The sequence below is a fragment of the Aythya marila genome (genome assembly GCF_965140915.1).
Source record: "Aythya marila genome assembly, chromosome: 27".
Taxonomy (NCBI): domain Eukaryota; kingdom Metazoa; phylum Chordata; class Aves; order Anseriformes; family Anatidae; genus Aythya; species Aythya marila.
In genome coordinates, this window is record NC_139068.1 from 5,813,127 (window position 1) to 5,832,216 (window position 19,090).

Consider the following 19,090-nt stretch of genomic DNA (forward strand, 5'->3'; position numbering starts at 1 on the left):
GGCCCTGACCTCCACCAAGCTGCAGCCAGGGCAGAGACAGTGTCCCAGGGACACCCTGCATGGGACACCAGTCCCCCCAGCAGGCCCCAGTCCCAGCACCTGAGGTGAACTGGGCCGGGGACCTGACACTGGTGACCCACAAGCTGGCTCTGCAAAGCTGCCTGGGGCAGGAGGACGTGGTGAGGGCACAGGGGCCACCCCAGGGCAGGGCTGGGGGGCTCTGGGCCACCCTCCCGCTGCTGCGGGGTGTCACAGGCAGGTCCAAGCCCTGATCCCATCCCCGTGGGCTGGGACCCCCCGTTCCCCCGCTGCTCGCTGCCCCCAGCCATCACCACCCTCCTGGGTGGGCGGTGGGCACCCAGACACGGCCCCGCTCGCCCCCCTTGGGTGCTGGAGCCCAGTGACACCGGCAGGGCAGATGAGGTGTTGGAACGGCCCCACGGCAGCAGTGGCGGTGGCGGTACCTGGCCGGTGGCTGCCGTCACCACGAGCAGCAGGGCGAGGAGCCCCTGCATGGAGAGGAGAGTCCAGGAGAGCGGAGCCAGGCTCCCTGCATGGACCCAAGCTGTGCCTGCCCCGGGGGAGCTGTGCCTGGTCCACGGCACCCTGCACGCTCCTGGCACCGCTCCGACAGCCTGGCCGAGCCCAGCATCACGGAGCCGACGATGGCCAAGCACCCAGGATGGAGCCAGGCCAGGGATGTGCTGGAGAGATGGCGCTGGAGGTGCAGGGGAAGGGCTGGCGGGGGGCTTCGCGCCGTGCCTGCCGCGGGCTGGGTGACCGCGGGTCCTGCCGGCTGCTGGATTTGTCTCTGACCCCTGGCCCGGCCGGCGGCCGTCTTCCAACGGTGGGTGGGAAATTGCTGGAGGAGGGAGGGAAACGCTCCCGGTGTCTGCGCCGGGGTGAGGCAGGGCCGTGGGGAGGGGCAGGCGAAACGTGGGGCGTGGGGGGGGGGGGGTCTCTAATAAATATCACACGCAGCACTGGGGGTGTCGCACGGAGCGGGCGTTGGACAGACGGGGCGAGCAATGCCACGGCCTCGGTGTGCTGCCGCCTTCGGCTTTACAGCCACCGCGTTGGATTTCCCCGGTTCTTCAGAAAAAAGGGGGCTGTGTCTGGCCAGGGAGTAACCCTGTGTCCTGCGGGGCCGCGGGCCTGGGGAGCGGGGGCGGAGGGGCTCAGCGGGGGCAGCCTGCTCTCGCCGGCCGCGGGGCTCACATCACCGTGCAGCATTTGCAGCGCTGCTTCTTCGCGTCCATGTCCTGCTCGGCCTCCTTGGCTTCCGTGGCGTTGGCGCCCGGCTTCTGCCCGCCCGGGGCCTCCTCCCCCTGCTGCGGGGCGGCCGCGGGCTCCAGCGCGGTGCCGTTGGGCGGCGCGTGGTCCTTGCCCGCCGGCTCCGGCTTGCTCTCGGCGTCCTCGATCACCACCAGCTCGGCCTTGATGGTGCCCTCCAGCCCCAGCACCTTCTTGGTCTCGTTCTCGTCTTCCACGTTCTGGTAGCCCATGAAGATCATGGTGACCGGCTGCTCCCGGCTCGGCTCCGCGCCCTCGCCCGGCGGCAGCGCCGTGGAGTTTTCCCTTGGCTTCGCCTGCAGCCCCGTGATCTCCCTGCGCGGCGTCGGCTTCTGGCTGGACGGGGCGCTGCCGGCCGCCTCCTCGCCCGCCTTGGCCTCGCTCAGGGTCACCTCGTCCGCCTTGTGAAGGAGCTCATCCACCTCCGAGGAGCTGAGCGGGTGCGCCCCGTTCTGCAGGGCCCCAGCCTCGGCGCTCACCGCGTGCACCACTGCGGGGACAAGAGGAGGAGGTGAGGGGTGGCGGGGAGGAGGCTCGGACTGCACCGGGACAAGCCCCGCTCGTGCAGCCCGGCTCCCCCGTGCTGTCCCCTTGTCCCCAGGCCAGGCTCACCTCCTGGCAGCCCCCAGCCCTCCCAGCCCCTGCTCCGTGCAGCGAGTGGCGCGGCTGCACCAACGGCACCACTGAGGAGCCGCTCCCAGCCCTTGGCACCTCTGAACCCAGGCCCCGGGCCGAGGCGATGCTTTGCAGCAGGTCCCCGAGCTGAGCACCCGGTCCCACCGTGCCCCAGTGCCTGCAGTGCCCGGGGGCCCCGTGCCTGCCGAGGGACAGGGTCTTCTGCTGCTGATGCGCAGCACATGGGCACTGGCAGCGCTGCAGGGCAGGAGGAGCCGTGCTCGGCGGTGAGGGATGCACCCAGCGCATCGCATTTTCCACTTGACTTGGAGCATCATGTGATGATCAGTGCCACAGCCACGGAGCGCAGGCAGACGAGCGATAACAGATAATGACCGGGCCAGGCAGGGCTGGCTCGGCCGGGAGGGACCCGGGCTGCTCACTGCCAGGGGGCTCCGCGGCACCTCCTTGGGAACGGGGGGTCCCAGCTGTGGTCAGCCCATGGAGCCCAGGGTCTGCTCAGCCACCGCAGCTCCCGGTCGTTTTCCACAGCTCCGCAGTCAGTCCTCACTGACACAGCCGTCCCTCGGTGCCACCAGCACCATCAAAGCAGGTTCCTGGGGTGCCCCAAAAGCAGGCACTGCTCCCTATAGCTGCTTCTTCTCTGCACCCAGGGGATGGGCTCTGTGCTGCCAGCCTGGGTGGTGCAGGGTCGCAGGGATCCCCAGCAGCCCAGCTGCTCAGCCCCATCCTGTCCCTGGCCGGGAGGTGCCCGTGACATGGACGCGATGCCGGTGCCATCGCCTCACTGTTGAGATGCTGTTGTGGTTTAACAGAGCTCCTGGGGCTCTGGACACAGCAGATCCTCTTCTGTGCTCCCCATCAGCACAGGGCCTTGACATGCAAACCCAAGCTGGCCCCTCAGGACCGTCCACACCACGGTGCTGGGCTGGCTCCCACGCCGGGCTGGCTGGGGCGCAGGACGGGCTGTCGAGGGCTTGCCCTGAGCCAGTTCCCCCGTGGAGCCGGTGGAGGCAGCAGGAGCCGCCCCGGCCCTTCCTCACCCTGGTGCCCACGGGATGCTCGGGCAGCTGGTCCCTCGGCCCCTGCCCTGTGCTCCTGACGCCTGCCAGCGGTGCGGGATGGGGCCCTACCTTTTAGCTCATCCTCGTACACTTTGACCCCTTGCAGACAATGGTTCTGGGGGAGAAGGGTGGTGCTGGACAGGACCTTGGTCTCCCCAGTAACTCTGTCCTTCTCCACCGTGATCTCCACTGAGTACATGGCTGGGACACAAAGAGCACAGTGAGCGTCACGGCGGCCCCGGCCCTCCCCAGCCCGTGCTCAGGAGCCAGCAGCGGGCAGGCGCAGCGGCACGGCGCGGTGCTCAGCGGTGCTCAGCGGTGCTCAGCGGCGTTAGCAAGGCAGCAGGCTGCAGCGAGGAGGAGTGGAGGCAGAGGCAGGTGCGACATCCCGGGCACAGCCCTCCTACGGGACCCACGGGGCTCTCACCGTCCTGGTGCTGCCGGCATCCCCTTACCTCCGCCACCGCGTCCATCTGTCCGGCCAGCGAGCGGGGCCACCCGCGGGGGCCTGGGCTCGGGGCCAGGATCACGCTCGTGGGAAGCGGTGCTGAAGGCGCTGGTGCTGGCCAAGGGGGCAGGGCAGCCCCTGCGCTCCGTGGGACGGGCGATCCTCGGCACCGATCCTTCAGCTCCCCGGCTGCTCCCCGCGGACACCGGGGTCACCGTGGCCCGACGGCACTCGGCTCCATGGACACAGAGCCGGGTTCTTCCCGGTGCTGCAGCCTGGTCTGAGCGTCCCCAGACCAGAGGAAACCTCTCCAGGAGCTCCAGCCCCGTCCCAGCATGGGCAGCTTGGTGCCAGCGGCTGCAGCCCCGCAGCCCCTGCCTGCTCCCTGTGCCTCTGCAAGCCCCCGCGGGCAGGCAGCCCCGGCCCCGGCCCCGTGTCTCTGCTCTCCCTCGCACCGAGAAGCCACAAACAGCAGGAGGCAAAGGATGAAACTGGAGCAGAGACATGGAATAGGGAGGGGATGGGGGCCCTGAACTGCAAAACAACCGCGGGATCCCACTGAACACGAACCCTCCGATGGCAAATAACCGATATTTGATGCCCTAGGCTTGGAAACTCATGGAGCGGCGGGGATCGTTGGTGGCGGGGCTGCAGGACGGGCTGAGCACTGAGGGCGGTGAGCCGAAAGATGCCGCGGGGCGGGAGGAGGGAAGCGACCGGGAGGGAGTGCTCCTCGCGTGGCAGCGGGCACGTACCTGCCTTCATCATGTCGGTGCCTTCCACCGCCTTCATGGGGCTGCTGGAGACCTTCTTGGCTGGGGGTGGAGAGGAGAAGCGACGCCCTGAGCCGATCCCCAGCCACCCACGTGCCCCACACTCACCCACGGGATGGCCCCGGGGCAGACGGAGCCTCCTGCTGCCACCTGGACGGGCTCCCCCTGCAAGGGGGACGGGGGGTGCAGGGTCACCTACCTACGGCTGTGCCCAGGGGACTCTGCAAGACAGAAGAGCGAGGTCAGGAGCCACAGGGGATGCACTGCGCCGTGCGCCCAGCCCCAGCGGTGAGGCACCAGGCACAGCCCCCCCCAGACGCAGCCCCTCGCCCCCTCACCCCCTGCCCACCCGGCCCCGCAGGGGGTCGGCCGTGCCCACCTTCTGCGCGTTGGGGACGATCTCGGCCTTCTCCTCCTTGGCCGGCACCGCCGCCACTTCGGCCAGGTTCTCCTTGGTGGACGCCACCGAGCTGCTGTTCTCCAGCGTCTCCAGCTCCTTCTCCAGCCTGGGGGAGGAACCGGGCCGGGGGCTGCGCTCAGACCGGGGAGCACGGAGCAGCGACACAGCCAGGGACAGACGGACAGACCGCCACCGAGACACCCCCGCGGGCTCTGAGCCCTGCCATCGGCTGGTGGCACAGAGCGACCCCACCTCATCCACGTTTTGCTCCCAGAAACATTCATCCTGATCACATTCCCCAGGAAAAAGCCCCAGCCATCAGCCCGGCAAAGCCCCCCCCCGGCCCCCAGAGGCCCCCCCATGTTCCCCCCGTGTGAACCAGGGCACCTCCGCCCAGCCTTTGGTTCCGTCTCCCCGTGAGCTGCCCTTTCCCCCTGCAGCCCGGAGGAATGCCCCGCGCCATTACACGGACACAAAGCCCCCTTCGTGCCTGGCCGCCCTGCTCGGATGCTCGGTAATTAACCGGTAATTAACGAGCGCAGCCAGGGACTGGGTGCATTCCTGCCGGGCTGCCGGGACACCGCTGGGGGGTCCCTGCCCCTTTCTCCCCATCAGCGCCCCGGCACTGGGGGGCTGGGAGGGGGCTGCCCCCCCTCACCTCCTGTCACGACCACCCAAGGGTGCCCGGGGAGCCAGCCCCACTCGTTCTGAGCATGGTGGCAGCGCCCGTGGGTTCCAATGTGGGGACCCAGCTGCCTCCTGGCCTCCTGTCTGCCCGGGGGGCTTGGGCACCCTCTGAGCACGTCCCCGGCTCCCTGCGGGCTCCCCGGCATCAGCCCACACCACCACCCCCGGCCCCGTTACCTCTGGATGGTTTCCTCCAGCTCCTTGGTCTTCACTTCATCCTCCTGCATTTGCTTCTTCATCGCCTCATCCTCCTCGGAGGCGGAGGACGGGGCCCCCTCCAGCAGCCACCTCTCCCGCAGAGCCTTGGACTGGGGAGCACAGGGGAGGGGGTCACGGTCCTGCCGCCCCCAGGGCTGGGGGCTCCGGCCCATCCCTGGAGCAGAGGAGGGGTCCCCGGGGGGGGGTCCTCACCTTGAGGTGCTGCAGCTGCCGCCGGTCATCCTCGAGCTGCCGCCTCTTGTTCTCGATCTCCGTCTGGCGTTTCCGCTTCTCCTGCGGGGACGGGACAGCGGCACAGCCGGGGTCGGCCTGGGGCAGGGGCAGCAGCGGGCACGGCCGGCGGGGGGGCGCCTCCATCCCGGGGGGGGGCAGCCTCTGGGCTCGGGTCTGCATGGCTGGAGCCCCTCGTCCGCCCCCCCCCCCCGGGGACTGCACCTCGCCAGCCCAGCACTGGGGGAAACTGAGGCACGGAGGGCGCAGAGCACGGGCTCTTTGCGCCTGGCCCTGCTGAGCGAGAGCCGGCGTCGGGAACCCAGCCCCGCGCGGCCTCTTCCCCCGGCCCCGCCTCGCTGCACATCCTGGGGTCGGTCCAGATTATTTTAGCAGAGTCAGTCCCAGTCCCGGGAAGCGTCACTCGCTTTTTTTCCTCCTCTGGCCCCAAACAATTTGCCCTTTGTACAGCACAGATCGGCCGATAGCGATGGGGATGGGGAGCGGGGAGCTGGCAGCCGCCGGCGGCACCGGGGGCCAGGGAGCTGCTGCAGGGCAGGGGCAGGGGCAGGGGCAGGGCAGAGCCTGCACCACACAGGGCCGGGTCCTGCACGAGCCCCAGCCCTTGGGAAGGGCAAAGGGGGGCTCCTCACTCGTTTCCCTCTCCCTCGTGGCTCATCAAGGTGCCACTTCATTAATTAACCCTCCCAGCCGCCAGCTCTGCCCCTGGTCCAGAGGTGCAGAACCAAGCCCCGGGGGTCCCGGGGGGGTCACCTCCTTGGGGCCAGGACACGGGGCCAGCAGCCAGGTGCCGCCTGCTCGCCCGAGGGGACTCACCGCGATGGCCTGCAGCCTCTCCTGCTGAAGGGTGCTGGTCTCCACGGCCCTGCAAGAGAGCACAGAGCGGCCGTGAAGCGCGCTGAATGCGGACATTGTGCCGGACACCGCGCACAGACAAAGGCCGAGCTCGTCCCTTCCGCCGGCTGCTGCCTCCCCTGCCCTTCGCCACCCCGCAGCCGAGCACTCCTCGCCCCGCACGTCTCCTCCAGGCACCGGCTCCCTGCTCGCCACCGTCCCCGTGCTGCTGGCGGTGACCCCGCAGCACGCAGGTGGACGTGGTACCCACAGAGGTGCTGGAGCGGGGCGCTTCTGGCCGCCCGCTGCTCCACCCGCCTCGCACTGCCCATGGCGAGCCCCTTCCTTGGCTGCCGACACCTTTCCTGCACAGAGACCCCTCCGCTGTGTGCACACAGGCACATGTGTGCAGACACGGACACACCAAGGAGCACGGACACGGGGATGTGCACAGACACCCCGCCACGCGCATGCAGGCGCAGACACACGGACGTGCACAGACACACGGCCCCGACGTGCCGCACAGCACCAGGTGCGGGCGCAGCCGGGCTGGAGACGCCCGCCCGGGGCCCGTCTGCGACCTGGGGAGGCTGCGGTGCCGCCGGGAGCAGGCGGGCTGAGTGCCAGCCGATGCTAACGAAGCGCTGAGCTGCGGCAGTAATTAGGGTGGGAGGCTCGGCAGTGGCGTAAGGCGATGGATCGTTGCCATTTGCTTGCCAGAGTGAGGGACGGCGGAGCCCAGGAGGGGGAAGGAGCAAAGGGAGCGAGTCTCGGGGAGAAGCGGGCCAAGTGCGAACCCATTTTCGCAGCTCCCAGGAGCTCCGGCCCTGGCTGGGAGCGCTGGAGCTGGGGTGGCCAAGGCTCGGGGGACAGTGAGACACCAACCGCCCCCTGCGGGTCCTGTCCCTGCGCACACCAGGCTGGGCCTGAGGGTTTGCAGCGCTCAAAGCAAGCCCAGACCGTCCTGACCCCCAGGGACGGAGAGGGGCTGCGGTGGCCCCGAAGCATTCCCAGAGCAAGCAGGGACCTGCAAGTGCCCCTCTGCTCATCCCCTCCCAGCTGCCCTCCGACGGTGCTGTGTTCAGGCTGTTTTCCCCATCCCCACCCCAAGCAAAACATTTCCATGGCATGCAAAACATCGCCGCTTTCCAGAAAGCCCCGGAAAAACAACGGGGACATTTCCTGAAGGGGTCATGGAAAACGTGATGCCCCACAGTGACCTTCACCTGCTCCCCGCACACGGCACCCCCTCAGGCCTGGCCCCACGTCCCGCTGGTACGAGAGGAGCCCCCCCGCCTCCATCCTCCTCCCCCTGGAAGGCAGCGGTTCCCCCGCACCCGGATCCTGGCAGCGCGTGAAATCAGGGCCAGACAAACAAAGCGGGGCCGGTGCCACTTTGGGGCGGTTATTTTGGTGCAGTTCGGGGTGATGCCGTGGCTGCTCTGCACACGCACGCATGCGCTCGCCCGCTGTCAGCAGCCTCCATTTGTCAGCGTGCTGGCAGCCCGCCTGCCGTCCCCACGCTGCGCCCGAGCTGGGAAATTAAATACTGAAAACCCCAAAGGGAGTCGGAGCGTCCGCGGGTGCCGTTCTCACCCCTGCGAGCTGCGAGCTGCTCCCTGTCCCGCAGGAAGCGGAAGGCACCAGGGGCCGGCCCCGCTCCATCCCCGCTGTCCGGACCCCCCTGCAGCCCCCAGACCGCCTGTGCCCTGCAGCCTCCCCTCGGCAGCCCCCCCACCCATGGGCTCTCCAAGGGCCCCCTGCTCCCTCCCCTGTGCCAGCCGCGGGACCAGGCAGCCCCGGGGTGCCCCGTGCCAGGACCACCCTGCTCCGGGGCCAGGGGCACCCTCCGAGCCCAGCTCTCGGCACCCCGGCCTCGGAGGACTTTGGACCAAAGCCCGCTTCTTTCCTGGATCTTGCCCCGTGCAACAGATCCAAACTTTTTCAGTGTTCCTGAAACGTTCTGTTCTGCTTTTCCTCCATCCTCTTTATTTTCCATTATTTGCTGAAGCCTCTGCATTCCCGGGGTGAACGCCAGGAATCTTCCTGGCCCAGGGAAAGACGCAGAACAGGCTGGACGCCCCCTTGCTGCCCCCCCGGACCCAGCCCCGGGTGCACCCCAGCCCTGCCACAAGGCCCCGGGCGCTCATCCCTCACCTCCAGACCCCGAGAAGGGGCAGGGTGGGGCTGACCCCGGAGCCCCCAGACCCCTACCCACGGGGACAGGGCGTGGGGGCAGAAGGGTGGGTGGGGGGGTTCCTCCAGCCCCCTCCAGCCCCCCAGTCACTGCCCTGCACCATCCCAGGGGGGTCACCGCGCTTCATAGGGCCCCCAGGGCTGGGGGCTGGTGAGTGGAGCCCCGGGGTGGGCTGGGGCTGGGGTCATCCCAGGCTCCCCCCGAGCAGCCGCTCCCCAGCCCTGGCTGTCCCGGGGGGCAGCAGCCCCAGGATGAGGGACAAGGGACGAGGGACGAGGGACAAGGGACGAGGGATGAGGGATGAGGGATGAGGGATGAGGGCTGGCCGCGCCAAGCCGGGCGCCCTGGCAACATCACCATGGCAACGGCGCCCTGGCAACGGCACCATGGCAACGCGGGAGGGAGGATGCTGTGCCCCGGGGACCGAGGGGGCCCAGCAGCAGGGCTGGGGCCAGGGCGCAGCCGGGCCAAGGACTCGGCAGATCCAGGGCTCCCCGGGAGGCCTCGGCAGCGCCAAGCTCCGGCCTCAGCTGGGGTGCCCAGAGGGGCAGAAAGGAGCCCCCTGGGGCACCAAGTCTGGGGCTGGCACCCCCCTCGGGAACCCTGAGGGCAGAAAAAAAACAACAAAGCAACCCCTTCCTCCGCCGCGCCTCATTTCACCCGGTCTTGTGAGCTCCTGCGAACAGGTTCATGCTTCGCCCGCTGCCCTCTGCACGCACATCCCAGCCCTGCCCGTCCCGGGGCAGCTCCTCCAGCGGGCTCCGATGCGCCTCGTGGCCGCGGCACGACAAATGAGGTCGCTGGGACCGGGGGCACAGACGGCACCGGGGGAACTCCCCCTGCTACGGCAGCAGTCCTCGGGCAGAGCCACGCGCCCACGTGTGCGCACGCACGCGCCCCGAGCACGCACCGCGCTCCCTGCCCGGCTCTCCAGCTCTTTCCAGCCCTGCTGATGCCGCTGTTTCCACCATCACAAGGGAAGCCCGTGACCTTTTGTCTCCTCCCTGCCTGACATGAAACAATAATGTTTATTTGCCTTCCTCTGTTTTTTCCCATTAGCTCATCCAAATGTGCGAAGAGCCGTTTCAAGCTGCTCCTCCGCTCCCCTGACCTCCGCTCCGTTCCCACCCGCTCAGCTCCGAGCCAGAGCGCAGGGCAGGGAGAGGCCCCGGCGAGACGAGCCCTGGTGCGGGGCCCAGCACGGGTGCAAGCAGCAGCAGCTCAGGCAGCCACGCAGGAGCGGTGCTGGTGTACACCAAGAGCCAGACCCCCGGGGAAAGCAGGCCCCGAGTGCTGCTGCCGTAGGGCAGCCGTGAGCCCCCCAAAGCACCGCCATGGACAGCAGGGCCGCCCTCAAACACCCTCACCCGTAGCTGGGTGCGGAGGGGAGGGGGCTGCAGCAGCTTGGGGCCGACAGCCATCGACAGCGAAGGCAAATAAATCATCAGCCAGCAGGCTGGAAGGGAAGGGACAAGGCTCCTGGTGACGGCGAGGAGAGGCCGGGCCCCCGCTGTGCGCAGCCGGGCTGCTCGGAGCCCTGCGGGTACCTGCGGGCTGCCTGGGGAGGGGATGGGATGGGGGGGGGAGGCGGGAGGAGGGGTGGCAGCTCCTGAAAACGCAGGATGCATTAGAGCAGCAGAGCTGCCTGATTGATTCTCGGGGCTGAGACGTGGGCTGGGAGTGCCAGGAGAAAATGGATCCTATGAATATTTGATGAACGGAGGCTCAAGGAGAGAGTTTGATTGGAAAATTACAGATCTTTCAAACAATGGTTCGAGTGCCCTCCAAACACTTGGGTTTCCAGCTCCCTTCCAGTTAGAGGAGCAAGGCTCCACTAGGAAACACCCACACGATTTATGAATGAGAGCAGAGCCTCCCCCCGGGCAGCCCAGCAGCTCCAGCACCAGCCGGGGACGTGGCGCTCGGCTCCGGCCACCCCGGCGGTGTCACGTTGTCCCTGCTCCTCGCTCCTTCGAGGCACCGCAGCTTTCCCACGCCAGCGCCAGGAAGATGAAGGCACACGAGGCTCCTCACATCCAGCAGGGATGCGGTTCATGTGCAGAGCCCTGGCAGGACACCGAGCCCTGAGCCAGCACCCGCAGCCCCCGGCGGGGAGCTCTGTCCTCACACCACGTCCAGCTCCTCCGCACGAGGAAGCACCTGCCTGGAGCAGGTCCAGCCTGGGCTCCCCTCCCTGACTGGAGCTCCAGGGCTGCTGGAGGCCTCATCCTCATCCCCTGGGACTGTCTGGGGCCTGAGGGGCCCCGCTCCCCTCCCAGTGGGTGCGAGTGCTAAGTACAGACTCGGAAGATCAGGCTCCCCGCCACCGCCTCTGCCTCCAGCCCCGAGCTCTCTGCCCTCCCTCAGGCCTGTCCTGACCCCTCAGACCTGTGCCCGTCCTTTCCACGTCCCAGCCTTGCTCTTCAGCAACCAGTGTGGGGGGCCCAGGAGAGGCTCCCCCAGGCAGAGCCCCCTGCCCGCCCGCCCCAGCCCCACTGCAGCCACTTCCAGTGCCGAAGCCCATCTGGCCGAGCCCGGCGCGGTGCGGAAGGTGTGAGCTGCCCCCCCAGCGCAGGGGAAAGTGGCTATTTCTGGCCAGGAACCAGGAGAGCTAGCAGCAGCAGTTTCCCAAGGAAACCTGCTCTTGCTCCAGTTCCTGCCCAGCCCGGTGCACTTGAGGGGCCGCGGGGCCACGGCTGGTGGCTGCGGGGTCGAGCTCCGAGCCCCGGTTCCTGGCGCGGGGGCTGCGGTGCCATTGTGCGGCTGTCTGCGGCCGAGCTTTATGGCTTCCTCCGGGACATTTGGGAACCACGGCGGACTGGGTTTTAACTTCATCACAGAGGCACGTGGAGGGGAGAGCAGGACCCTGAGTCCCACCCAGCGGGAGAGCCCCCAGGTTACCCCCAGGGCTGAAATCTCCCTCCTCCCCCTCTGCAAGGCTCTCGGCTCCTGATCAGGGCTAGGGACGATGGGGAAGGGCAGGACCAGGAGAGCACCCAGCTCCCGAGGAGGCCAGAAGGCTGCGGGAGGCACAACAAGGCACAGGGAAGAGCTATCAGAGCAGCCAGAAGTGGAGATGCAAAATCTCCAGCTACTCAGCAGCATCAATAGCAGCAGGAGCAGAGGACAGCGGAGCAGCCCCGATGGGACCAGCAGCTCTTACAGAGCTGGAAGCTTTTAGCCAAACCTCCCTTGGCACCAGCAGCTCGCCGCGGCCAGCACCCTCCTCCAGCTGCTGCCAACGCCAAGGAAAGGCAAGAGCCAGCCCGAGCCCAGAGCACGCTGCCCAGCGCGCATTAGCGGCTGCAGAGCCAGGCCTGGGTCCAGGGAGCGCTTTGCCATGGGCCTCTCCTGACCCGGGGCTTTCCTACGCCCCCATCCCAGCGACCAGGGTCTGAATTTAGCAGAGCACGACTGACCCGCGGTGGAAGCCAGTGCAGGAGCGCTGGAGCTGTAGGTCTGCTCACACACCCACAGCTGCCCAGGGAGAACACGTGTCGGCACGGCAGCCAGCAGTAACTTTTGCACGTGTATTCCAGCCCAAAATCTCAAGACCCATCTCCAGAAGAGACAAACCCTGAGCGCCCAGGAGGGGCTGCGCTGAAGCTGCCCAAACAGAAGCCGTGCACGCTGGGGCTCTGCTTCACTGCTCAGCCCCGTGCTCACCTCTCACCTCCAGGGCACGTTTCCCTAGCGGGGATTTTAGTCAAGAGAAGGAACAGTCTGGTATTTCCAGCACACAGACAACAGCCCTGGCACGTTCCCAAAGGGCTCCTTGTCCCTGGGGGCAGCCAGCGGGGTCTATCCCTCAGCCCCCGCTGTCAGAGGGGCTCTGGAGGGAGGAGTGGAGCCAGGAGATGTGGCGTGGGGGAGCTGGGGACAGGAGCTGCCGCCCTGCCCTGAGCTGTCACCAGGCCTGGGGGCTGGCCCCCTCCCCATTTCCATCCCAAACGTTGCACCCAGGCCTCTGAAACCCTCCCAGGCCCCTGCTGGTGCCTCCCCCACCACTCTCAGCAAGCCAGAATCCAACCCCAACAGCAGGCAGCAATCACCCCGACCGCCTCCAGCACCCCCAGCAGGGCTCCCCCAAACCGCAGCCGGCAGCCGAGCAGGACCAGTCGAGCACCCAGCACCTCATTAGCAGGCAGCCCATTAATTGGTGCGGGGCGAGGCAGTCACAAGGAGCAGGCCCCCAGGCTGGGCTGGATGGATGCCCCCCAAATCCCCGGTGCCAAACCCAGGAGATGCCGGGGTCCCCATCGTGCCGGGGGGGGGGGACTGGAGCCACGGGGAGGGAAGGGAAGGCCTGGGTGCGATGGGGCTGCCCCCGCTGGCACCTGGCGTGGAGCAGCAGCCCCCCGCCCTCCCGAGGGGCACGACCAGCACGGGCAGGGCGCCCCCCACCCGTGCCCCCCGCTCCCCATCCACCCGCGGATCCCCGCGCCCAGCCCGGAGCCGGCCGCAGGCAGCAGCCGAGCGGGGCAGGGCCCCACCGCGGCACACAAAGAAGGTCGGGGCCGGGAGAGCATCCCCGGGCTCGCCCGGAGCCCCCCCCCCGGCAGGAGCCGGGCTGCGAGAAGCCCCCGGGGCTGCCCCCCAGGCCCCTCGCCGAGGGATGGGGGCCGCGTGCGCAGGGAGGGGGCCGCGGGCTCCCCGCCACCCACTCGCCCCCAGCCACACGCAGCAGCAACAACAGGTCCGAGCCGCCCAAATCACCGCCCTTCCACCCCCCCCCCAGCAGGGACTCGCCCCCCGCAGCCCCCGCGCCAGCCCCGGGCCCCCACCGCCGCCCCCCGGCACCCCGCGGCAGGGCGGGGGGGGGGCAGGCACCGGGGCAGCCCCCACCGAGCAGCAGCGGGGGCCGAGCCCCCGGCACCGGGGCGGACGCGGCACCGAGGATGGGGGCCCCGAGCCCCCGGGTCTGGGACGCGAGGCCCCGGGACCGGCGGGGGGGGGGGGCGCGAGCCCCGGTTTTGGGGGTCCGGGAGCCCCGCACCGAGTCGGGGGGGGGGGACACGCGAGCCGCCGGTGTCGCCTCCCCGAGCCCTCGGTACCGCGACCCCGCCGTGGGGAGCGGAGGGGGGGGGGTCCGGAGCCCCGGCCCCCGCCCCGGCACTGCGGTGCGCGGCACCGGGGGACCCGCGGCCCGGTGCGGGGGTGCCGGGGGGTGGGGGGCGGCCCGGCCCCGGTACTCACTCCATCTTCCAGGCGGGCTCCGCGGGTCCGGGGCGGGGGCGTTGGGGTGGGGGGGGATGGGGGGGGGCCGGGCGAGGCGCGGCGGAGCGGGGCCGGCGGCCGCCGGCGTCCCGGCGCTCAGGGCCCGGCGGGCGGCGGCATCCCCGGCGGGGCTGCGGGATGCGCAGGGATGGCGGGGCCGCGCCGGTGCCGCCGCCTCCCGCACAGCTCCGTCTGCCGGGCGCGCCCCGCCACTGCCGCCGCCCCTCACCCGGCCTCGGGGCGCGGCGCTCCCCGCCCGCCGCCGCCGCCGCCCCCGGGCGCTCCCGCGGCCGCTTTCGGGGTTGCGGGGACCCCGAAGCCGGGTCCGGCTGCGAGGAACCGGGGGGCCGCGGGCGCTGTCGGCTCCTGCCCGAGCCCCCCCCCCCGGGCTGAGCCCCCCACCCCGGGCTGAGCCCCGCCGTCCCCAGGAGGGGTCCCACGGTCCCGGCCAGACGCCCCGCTCCCAGCACCCCCACGCAACCCCGGGGGTGCCGAGAGCGACCCTCAGCAGGGCCGGGGCTGCCCCCCTCCCCAGCTCCCCCTTTTCCCGCTGACAGTTTTGTTGGGTAAACGCTGGCAAACTGACACAGGAAGCCCGGGCCGAGGCTCAAACCACGGCGGTGTGAAGAAATCCAGGGGCACGAGCTCCTCACACATCCCAGAGTGAGCCCAGCTCCATGGCAGGGGCACCACAACCATGGGACCCCAACCATGGGACCCCCAACCACGGGACCCCCTGCTGTCAGACCCTCGGCCCTCCCAGCTGGGGATCCGGACCAGGGGCTGCAGCCCCCATGCATGGGCACAGGCCCAGAGCCACGCAGCATCCCTGGGGGCTGGCAAGGGCGCAGCACGCAGCAGCCAGGCCACCGCCAGTCCTGTGGGTGCTGCCACATGCTGGGGAGCGTCCCCGGGCCATGGCAGGGCCCTGCTCGCCCCCTCTGTGCCAAGAGCAGGATTTCATCCCGGTTAGTTCAAGGCACGAGAGCAGCCAGGACGGGGCTGGAAGCTGCTCCGCTTTCACTCTTCCTTCCTTAATCCGCTCCCCTCCCAGCGAGCAGCCTCCCAGATCCAAGGGAGGCTGCCGAGCGGTGCCGCAGGCCAGGCTGGCTCCGCAGCCCTGAGGACACTGAGCCTGAGACCCCCCCCGGGTCTGCAGAGCCCCCACAGACCAGAACATTGCAGTCCCCATGCCCCCCACTCCATCGTGATTGCACAAGGCAGCAACACCCTGAGGAGGAAACCCGCCAGCATCCGCACTGTGACTGCGCCCACAGCACCCCCCCTGCAGGGCTATTTAACCCCCCCCACGCACCCCAGGTGGCCCCACAGGAGGTGGCAGAGGCCCACACCACACCAGCATGGTCACTGCTCTGCTCATCCTCAGCCTGGGGGGCTCCGTGCTGCTCCCGGCGCTGGGCCCAGCAGGTAACGGGACGGCCGGGGCTGCGGGGCCAGTCCCCCCCCCAGCCAGGGTGGGGACGAGGGGCCTGGGGCTGGAGCCTGAGCACCCATGGGTGGCGTTGGGGTCCCCCCGCAGCTGCTGAGCGCCCGCACCCCCCAGGTGCCCGCGGCAGCCGGGTGATTGGGGGCAAGGCAGCGCTGCCCCACTCCTGGCCCTTCATCGCCTCCATCCAGATGGACGGGCAGCACTTCTGTGGGGGCTTCCTCGTCTGGCCCAAGTGGGTGATGACGGCGGCCCACTGCCCCATCCCCAGGTGAGCGGCACTCCGGGGGGGCGCACGGGCTCCGGTCCCCTCCGCAGGACACAGCGTGGCCCTATGGGGAGCTGGCCCCACAGGGATGGATGCTCCCGTTCTGGGGGGGTTACGTGGCGCTGGAGCAGCCCCCCCGCCTGCCCGTTCCCCTTCTGCTCTCCGTCCCCGGGGGCCCCCAGCCCACTCACGGTCCCCCCCCGGGGCCGCAGGCGCAACCCCTCGGTGCGCGTGGTGCTGGGCGCCCACCGGCTGGAGCAGCCCGAGGAGTCGCAGCAGGTCTTCGGCGTCGAGGAGTCCATCGCGCACCCCCTCTACGACCCCCGCACGGTGGACAACGACATCCGCCTGCTCAGGGTGAGCCCCGCGCCCCCCCGCTGGGGGTCCCGGGGGGGGGGTCCCGGCAGGTCCCCGCGCCCGGCCCGGCCGCCGCTAGGTGTCAGCGCTTCGCCGGGGAGCGGCGCTGGAGGCGGCCGAGGAGGGGCTGGGGGGGGGCTGCCCGCGCCCCCCCGTCCTCCAGCCCCGGGGCGCGGGGGCTCCAAAATCAGCCGGGGCCGGGGCGGTGAGGAGAGGGGGCCCCGGCAGCAGCCGGGCTGGTCTGGGGAGGGTGGGGGGCAGGAGCTGTGTGTTGGGGGGTCTGCCCCGGCCCGGGGGGGGGGGGGGGCAAGGAGGAACCCGCGCCCCCCGCTCCCTGCCCAGCTGAACGGGTCGGCCACGCTGAACAAGTACGTGAAGCGCATCCGCCTGCCCTCGCCGCACATCGACCTGAAGCCCGGGACCGTCTGCCTGGTGCTGGGCTGGGGGGACATCTCCAACTACGGCGAGCGCCCCGAGCAGCTGATGGAGACCGACACGGCCATCGTCAAGCGCAGCCTGTGCCGCACGCTGTGGCGGGGCCGCGTCTCGGCCAACATGCTGTGCGGGGCCAGCCGCAACGCCACGCTGCGGGGCGTCTGCGCGGTGAGTGCGTGCCCGGCCCCGGCCCCGCCGTCCCGGGGGGATGCTATTCTGCCTCCCGTCCCCTCGCTTCGCAGGGTGACTCCGGGGGACCTCTGGTCTTCAAGAGGAAGGTTTATGGCATTGTCTCCTTCTCCGGGGAGAGATGCGGGGACCGCCGGTACCCTGACGTTTACACCAAGATCTCCAACTACATCGACTGGGTGCACCTCATCGTGCTCAAGCACCGCCACCCCGAGGGGCAGCAGAAGCACAACCCAGGTCCGGGGGCAGCGAAGGGTCCCGGGGCAGGCAGACTGCGGGGGCCAGCAGGGGGGCCGAGGCATCGCAGTGGTCTGGAGGCTCCCAGGAGGGCAGGGAAGGGCTGGGACACCCGGGCCCCCCTCCAGCTCCAGGGGCTTTGATGGTCGATGGGAACTGACAACCAGGGCTCACAGCTCCTGCCTCAGTTTCCCCACGTGCTCCAAGGCAATGCAGGAGACTGATTTTGACTGTTAGTGAGGAGCCAAGCATTCCCCTCCTGCCCCCTCCCCGGCTTGTACAAAGAGTCCCAGCACCCTGATTCCCCTCTGGCAGCAGCATTTTCCTTCCGCAATAAAACCTCCTTCCCAGCCCGCTGTCCGCTCACCTTCCCTCCGCCAGTCCCACTGAGCCAGCAGAGCCCAGCCCCGCTGCTCAGCCCCCTTTAATCCCCTCCTGGCAGCTGGTCCCAGTGGGGCTCATTGGGGCCCAACCTTACCCTTGCCCTGCCCGGGGCAGCTGCCCCTCGCCTCCTGCCAGGATTTCCTTCCTCCAGCTTTCCCTTCTGTCCTTTCCCTGCCCCGCGCTGCTGGCACGGGGAGGACGGGCAGTGCCACCCCCACAGCCCCTCTCTGGGTGTGCTGCTGCTCCCCCCCGCAGCCCCTTTGCGCTGGTCCCCGGCCAGACCCCTGCCTTGTCACGGGGCAGGGTTCTGCGGAGCAGGGGAAGCAGCAGAGGGCAGGACCAGACCCCGCTCAGCACCAGGCACTGCCATGAGCTGGGGTCTGAGCCCTGCGGGGTGCCCCCAGCAGCGTGGCGCTGCCTTCCCGCGGGGGCCAGGCTCCTCGTCCCGTCCCACCCTGTCCCATCCAGCCTCATCCCACCCCGTCCCACCGCTCACTCGAGGACCCCCCATCGTGAGAACCACAGACACGGCCCGGGGCAGGTCGGTTCCCAGCACGCCCGCTCCTGCCCGCGCTGGCAGAGGGGCCGGGGACACCCCCGGGGGGTCCATCCTCACCCCCTGCCCCGCACGCCGCTGGCACGGGGACGAGCGCCGACCCCGGGGGTCAGGGGCCGCGTGCGAGCTGCAGCAGGGTCTGAGCCAACGCACACAGCGCACGGCTCCTGCCCGGCTCTGCGGCCGTCTCTGGGGATGACGGAGCCGCTCTCGCCCCTGGTTGTTTGTTTTATCTGCAAATTGCTGGCACGCCACAGCCGCGGGGCGCAGCGGCCCTGCCTGCGGAGGGTCCCGGGGGACACTGGGGTTGCGGCTGTGCCACGGGACATCCCTCGGTCGGGCGGTGAGGGGGGCACAAAGGGCAGGGCTGAGATGTCCCCAGAAAGCAGCCCCCCCTCCGGTCCCCGTGGTCCCTGCACTGGGGAGCTCAGCACCCTGCCGTGGCCTTGGGGACACCGGGGACACCGAGCAGAGGCCAGACCCTGCCAGGCTGCCAGCCTTTGAGGAAGCCCCAAATCCCTGTGGGCTCCCTGGGAAGCCAGGGCCCCGAGGACGCTGGGGCAGGGCTGCCAGCCTCGGGGCTTCCACACGCTGCTGGGAACCCTGGGGAGCCGGCGCTTGTCCCGGCTCGCCCCAGACCACCCAAAAAACGGAGGGAAGGAGCCGCCTGACTCACGGCCGTGCTCTGGGAGCCGAAATCTCCCGCCCATCAGCAGCACTGACGTCGCTGCCGCAGCCCGTGCCCGCCACCTTGGCGTGGGTCAGCGCCAGCAGCCTCAGGGCCAAAGCCCCAGGGCCAGGGCTGGGGCGGGAGGAGGAAGGGGGCAGGAAGCCCCCGGCCCCCTGTGCTGCAAACACTGGCACCAGGGAAAGCCCCGGCCGAGCCCTGGCCGTGCCCTTACACCCACCCCGCAGGCAGGGAGCGGCTCAGAGGCGAGCGGGGCAGGTACGGGGGTCGGGGTGGCCGGGCCGTGCGCTGACCCCAGCCCCGGGGCAGGGGACCCGGCCGGGGGCACGGCCGCAGCTCCTGGCGTCCCGCGGGAGCCAAGCCACAGGCTGCAGCCCGGCTCCTGCGACTGCGTCCGCCGGGGGAGCGTCGCACATCAGGACTCAATTAATGGCAGGAATTGTTTTGTGAAATACCAAACCCTTACGGCACTCACTGATATTAGGAACATATTTGATTTGCATTGCTGGTTGCTCTCTCTTTTTTTTTTT

At 69.8% G+C, this 19,090-nt stretch overlaps 2 protein-coding genes across 2 annotated transcripts; one reads left to right on the forward strand and one right to left on the reverse strand.

Moving 5' to 3' along the window:
- Positions 1 to 958: 958 nt before the first annotated feature.
- Positions 959 to 14,167, reverse strand: PALM (paralemmin). The gene is made up of 9 exons (XM_082779893.1): positions 13,979 to 14,167; positions 6,568 to 6,616; positions 5,713 to 5,793; positions 5,479 to 5,609; positions 4,594 to 4,720; positions 4,414 to 4,435; positions 4,197 to 4,256; positions 3,063 to 3,194; positions 959 to 1,783 (listed from the first exon to the last, which is right to left on the reverse strand). Exons 1-9 carry the CDS (start codon positions 13,981 to 13,983, stop codon positions 1,215 to 1,217), a joined length of 1,176 nt encoding a protein of 391 aa, XP_082636019.1. The 5' UTR covers positions 13,984 to 14,167; the 3' UTR covers positions 959 to 1,214.
- Positions 14,168 to 15,248: 1,081 nt separating this feature from the next.
- PRSS57 (serine protease 57) lies at positions 15,249 to 17,276 on the forward strand. The gene is made up of 5 exons (XM_082780309.1): positions 15,249 to 15,427; positions 15,564 to 15,717; positions 15,927 to 16,071; positions 16,414 to 16,674; positions 16,749 to 17,276. The coding sequence occupies exons 1-5, from the start codon at positions 15,361 to 15,363 to the stop codon at positions 17,073 to 17,075; spliced, it is 954 nt and encodes a 317-aa protein (XP_082636435.1). The 5' UTR covers positions 15,249 to 15,360; the 3' UTR covers positions 17,076 to 17,276.
- The last annotated feature ends 1,814 nt before the right edge of the window (positions 17,277 to 19,090 follow it).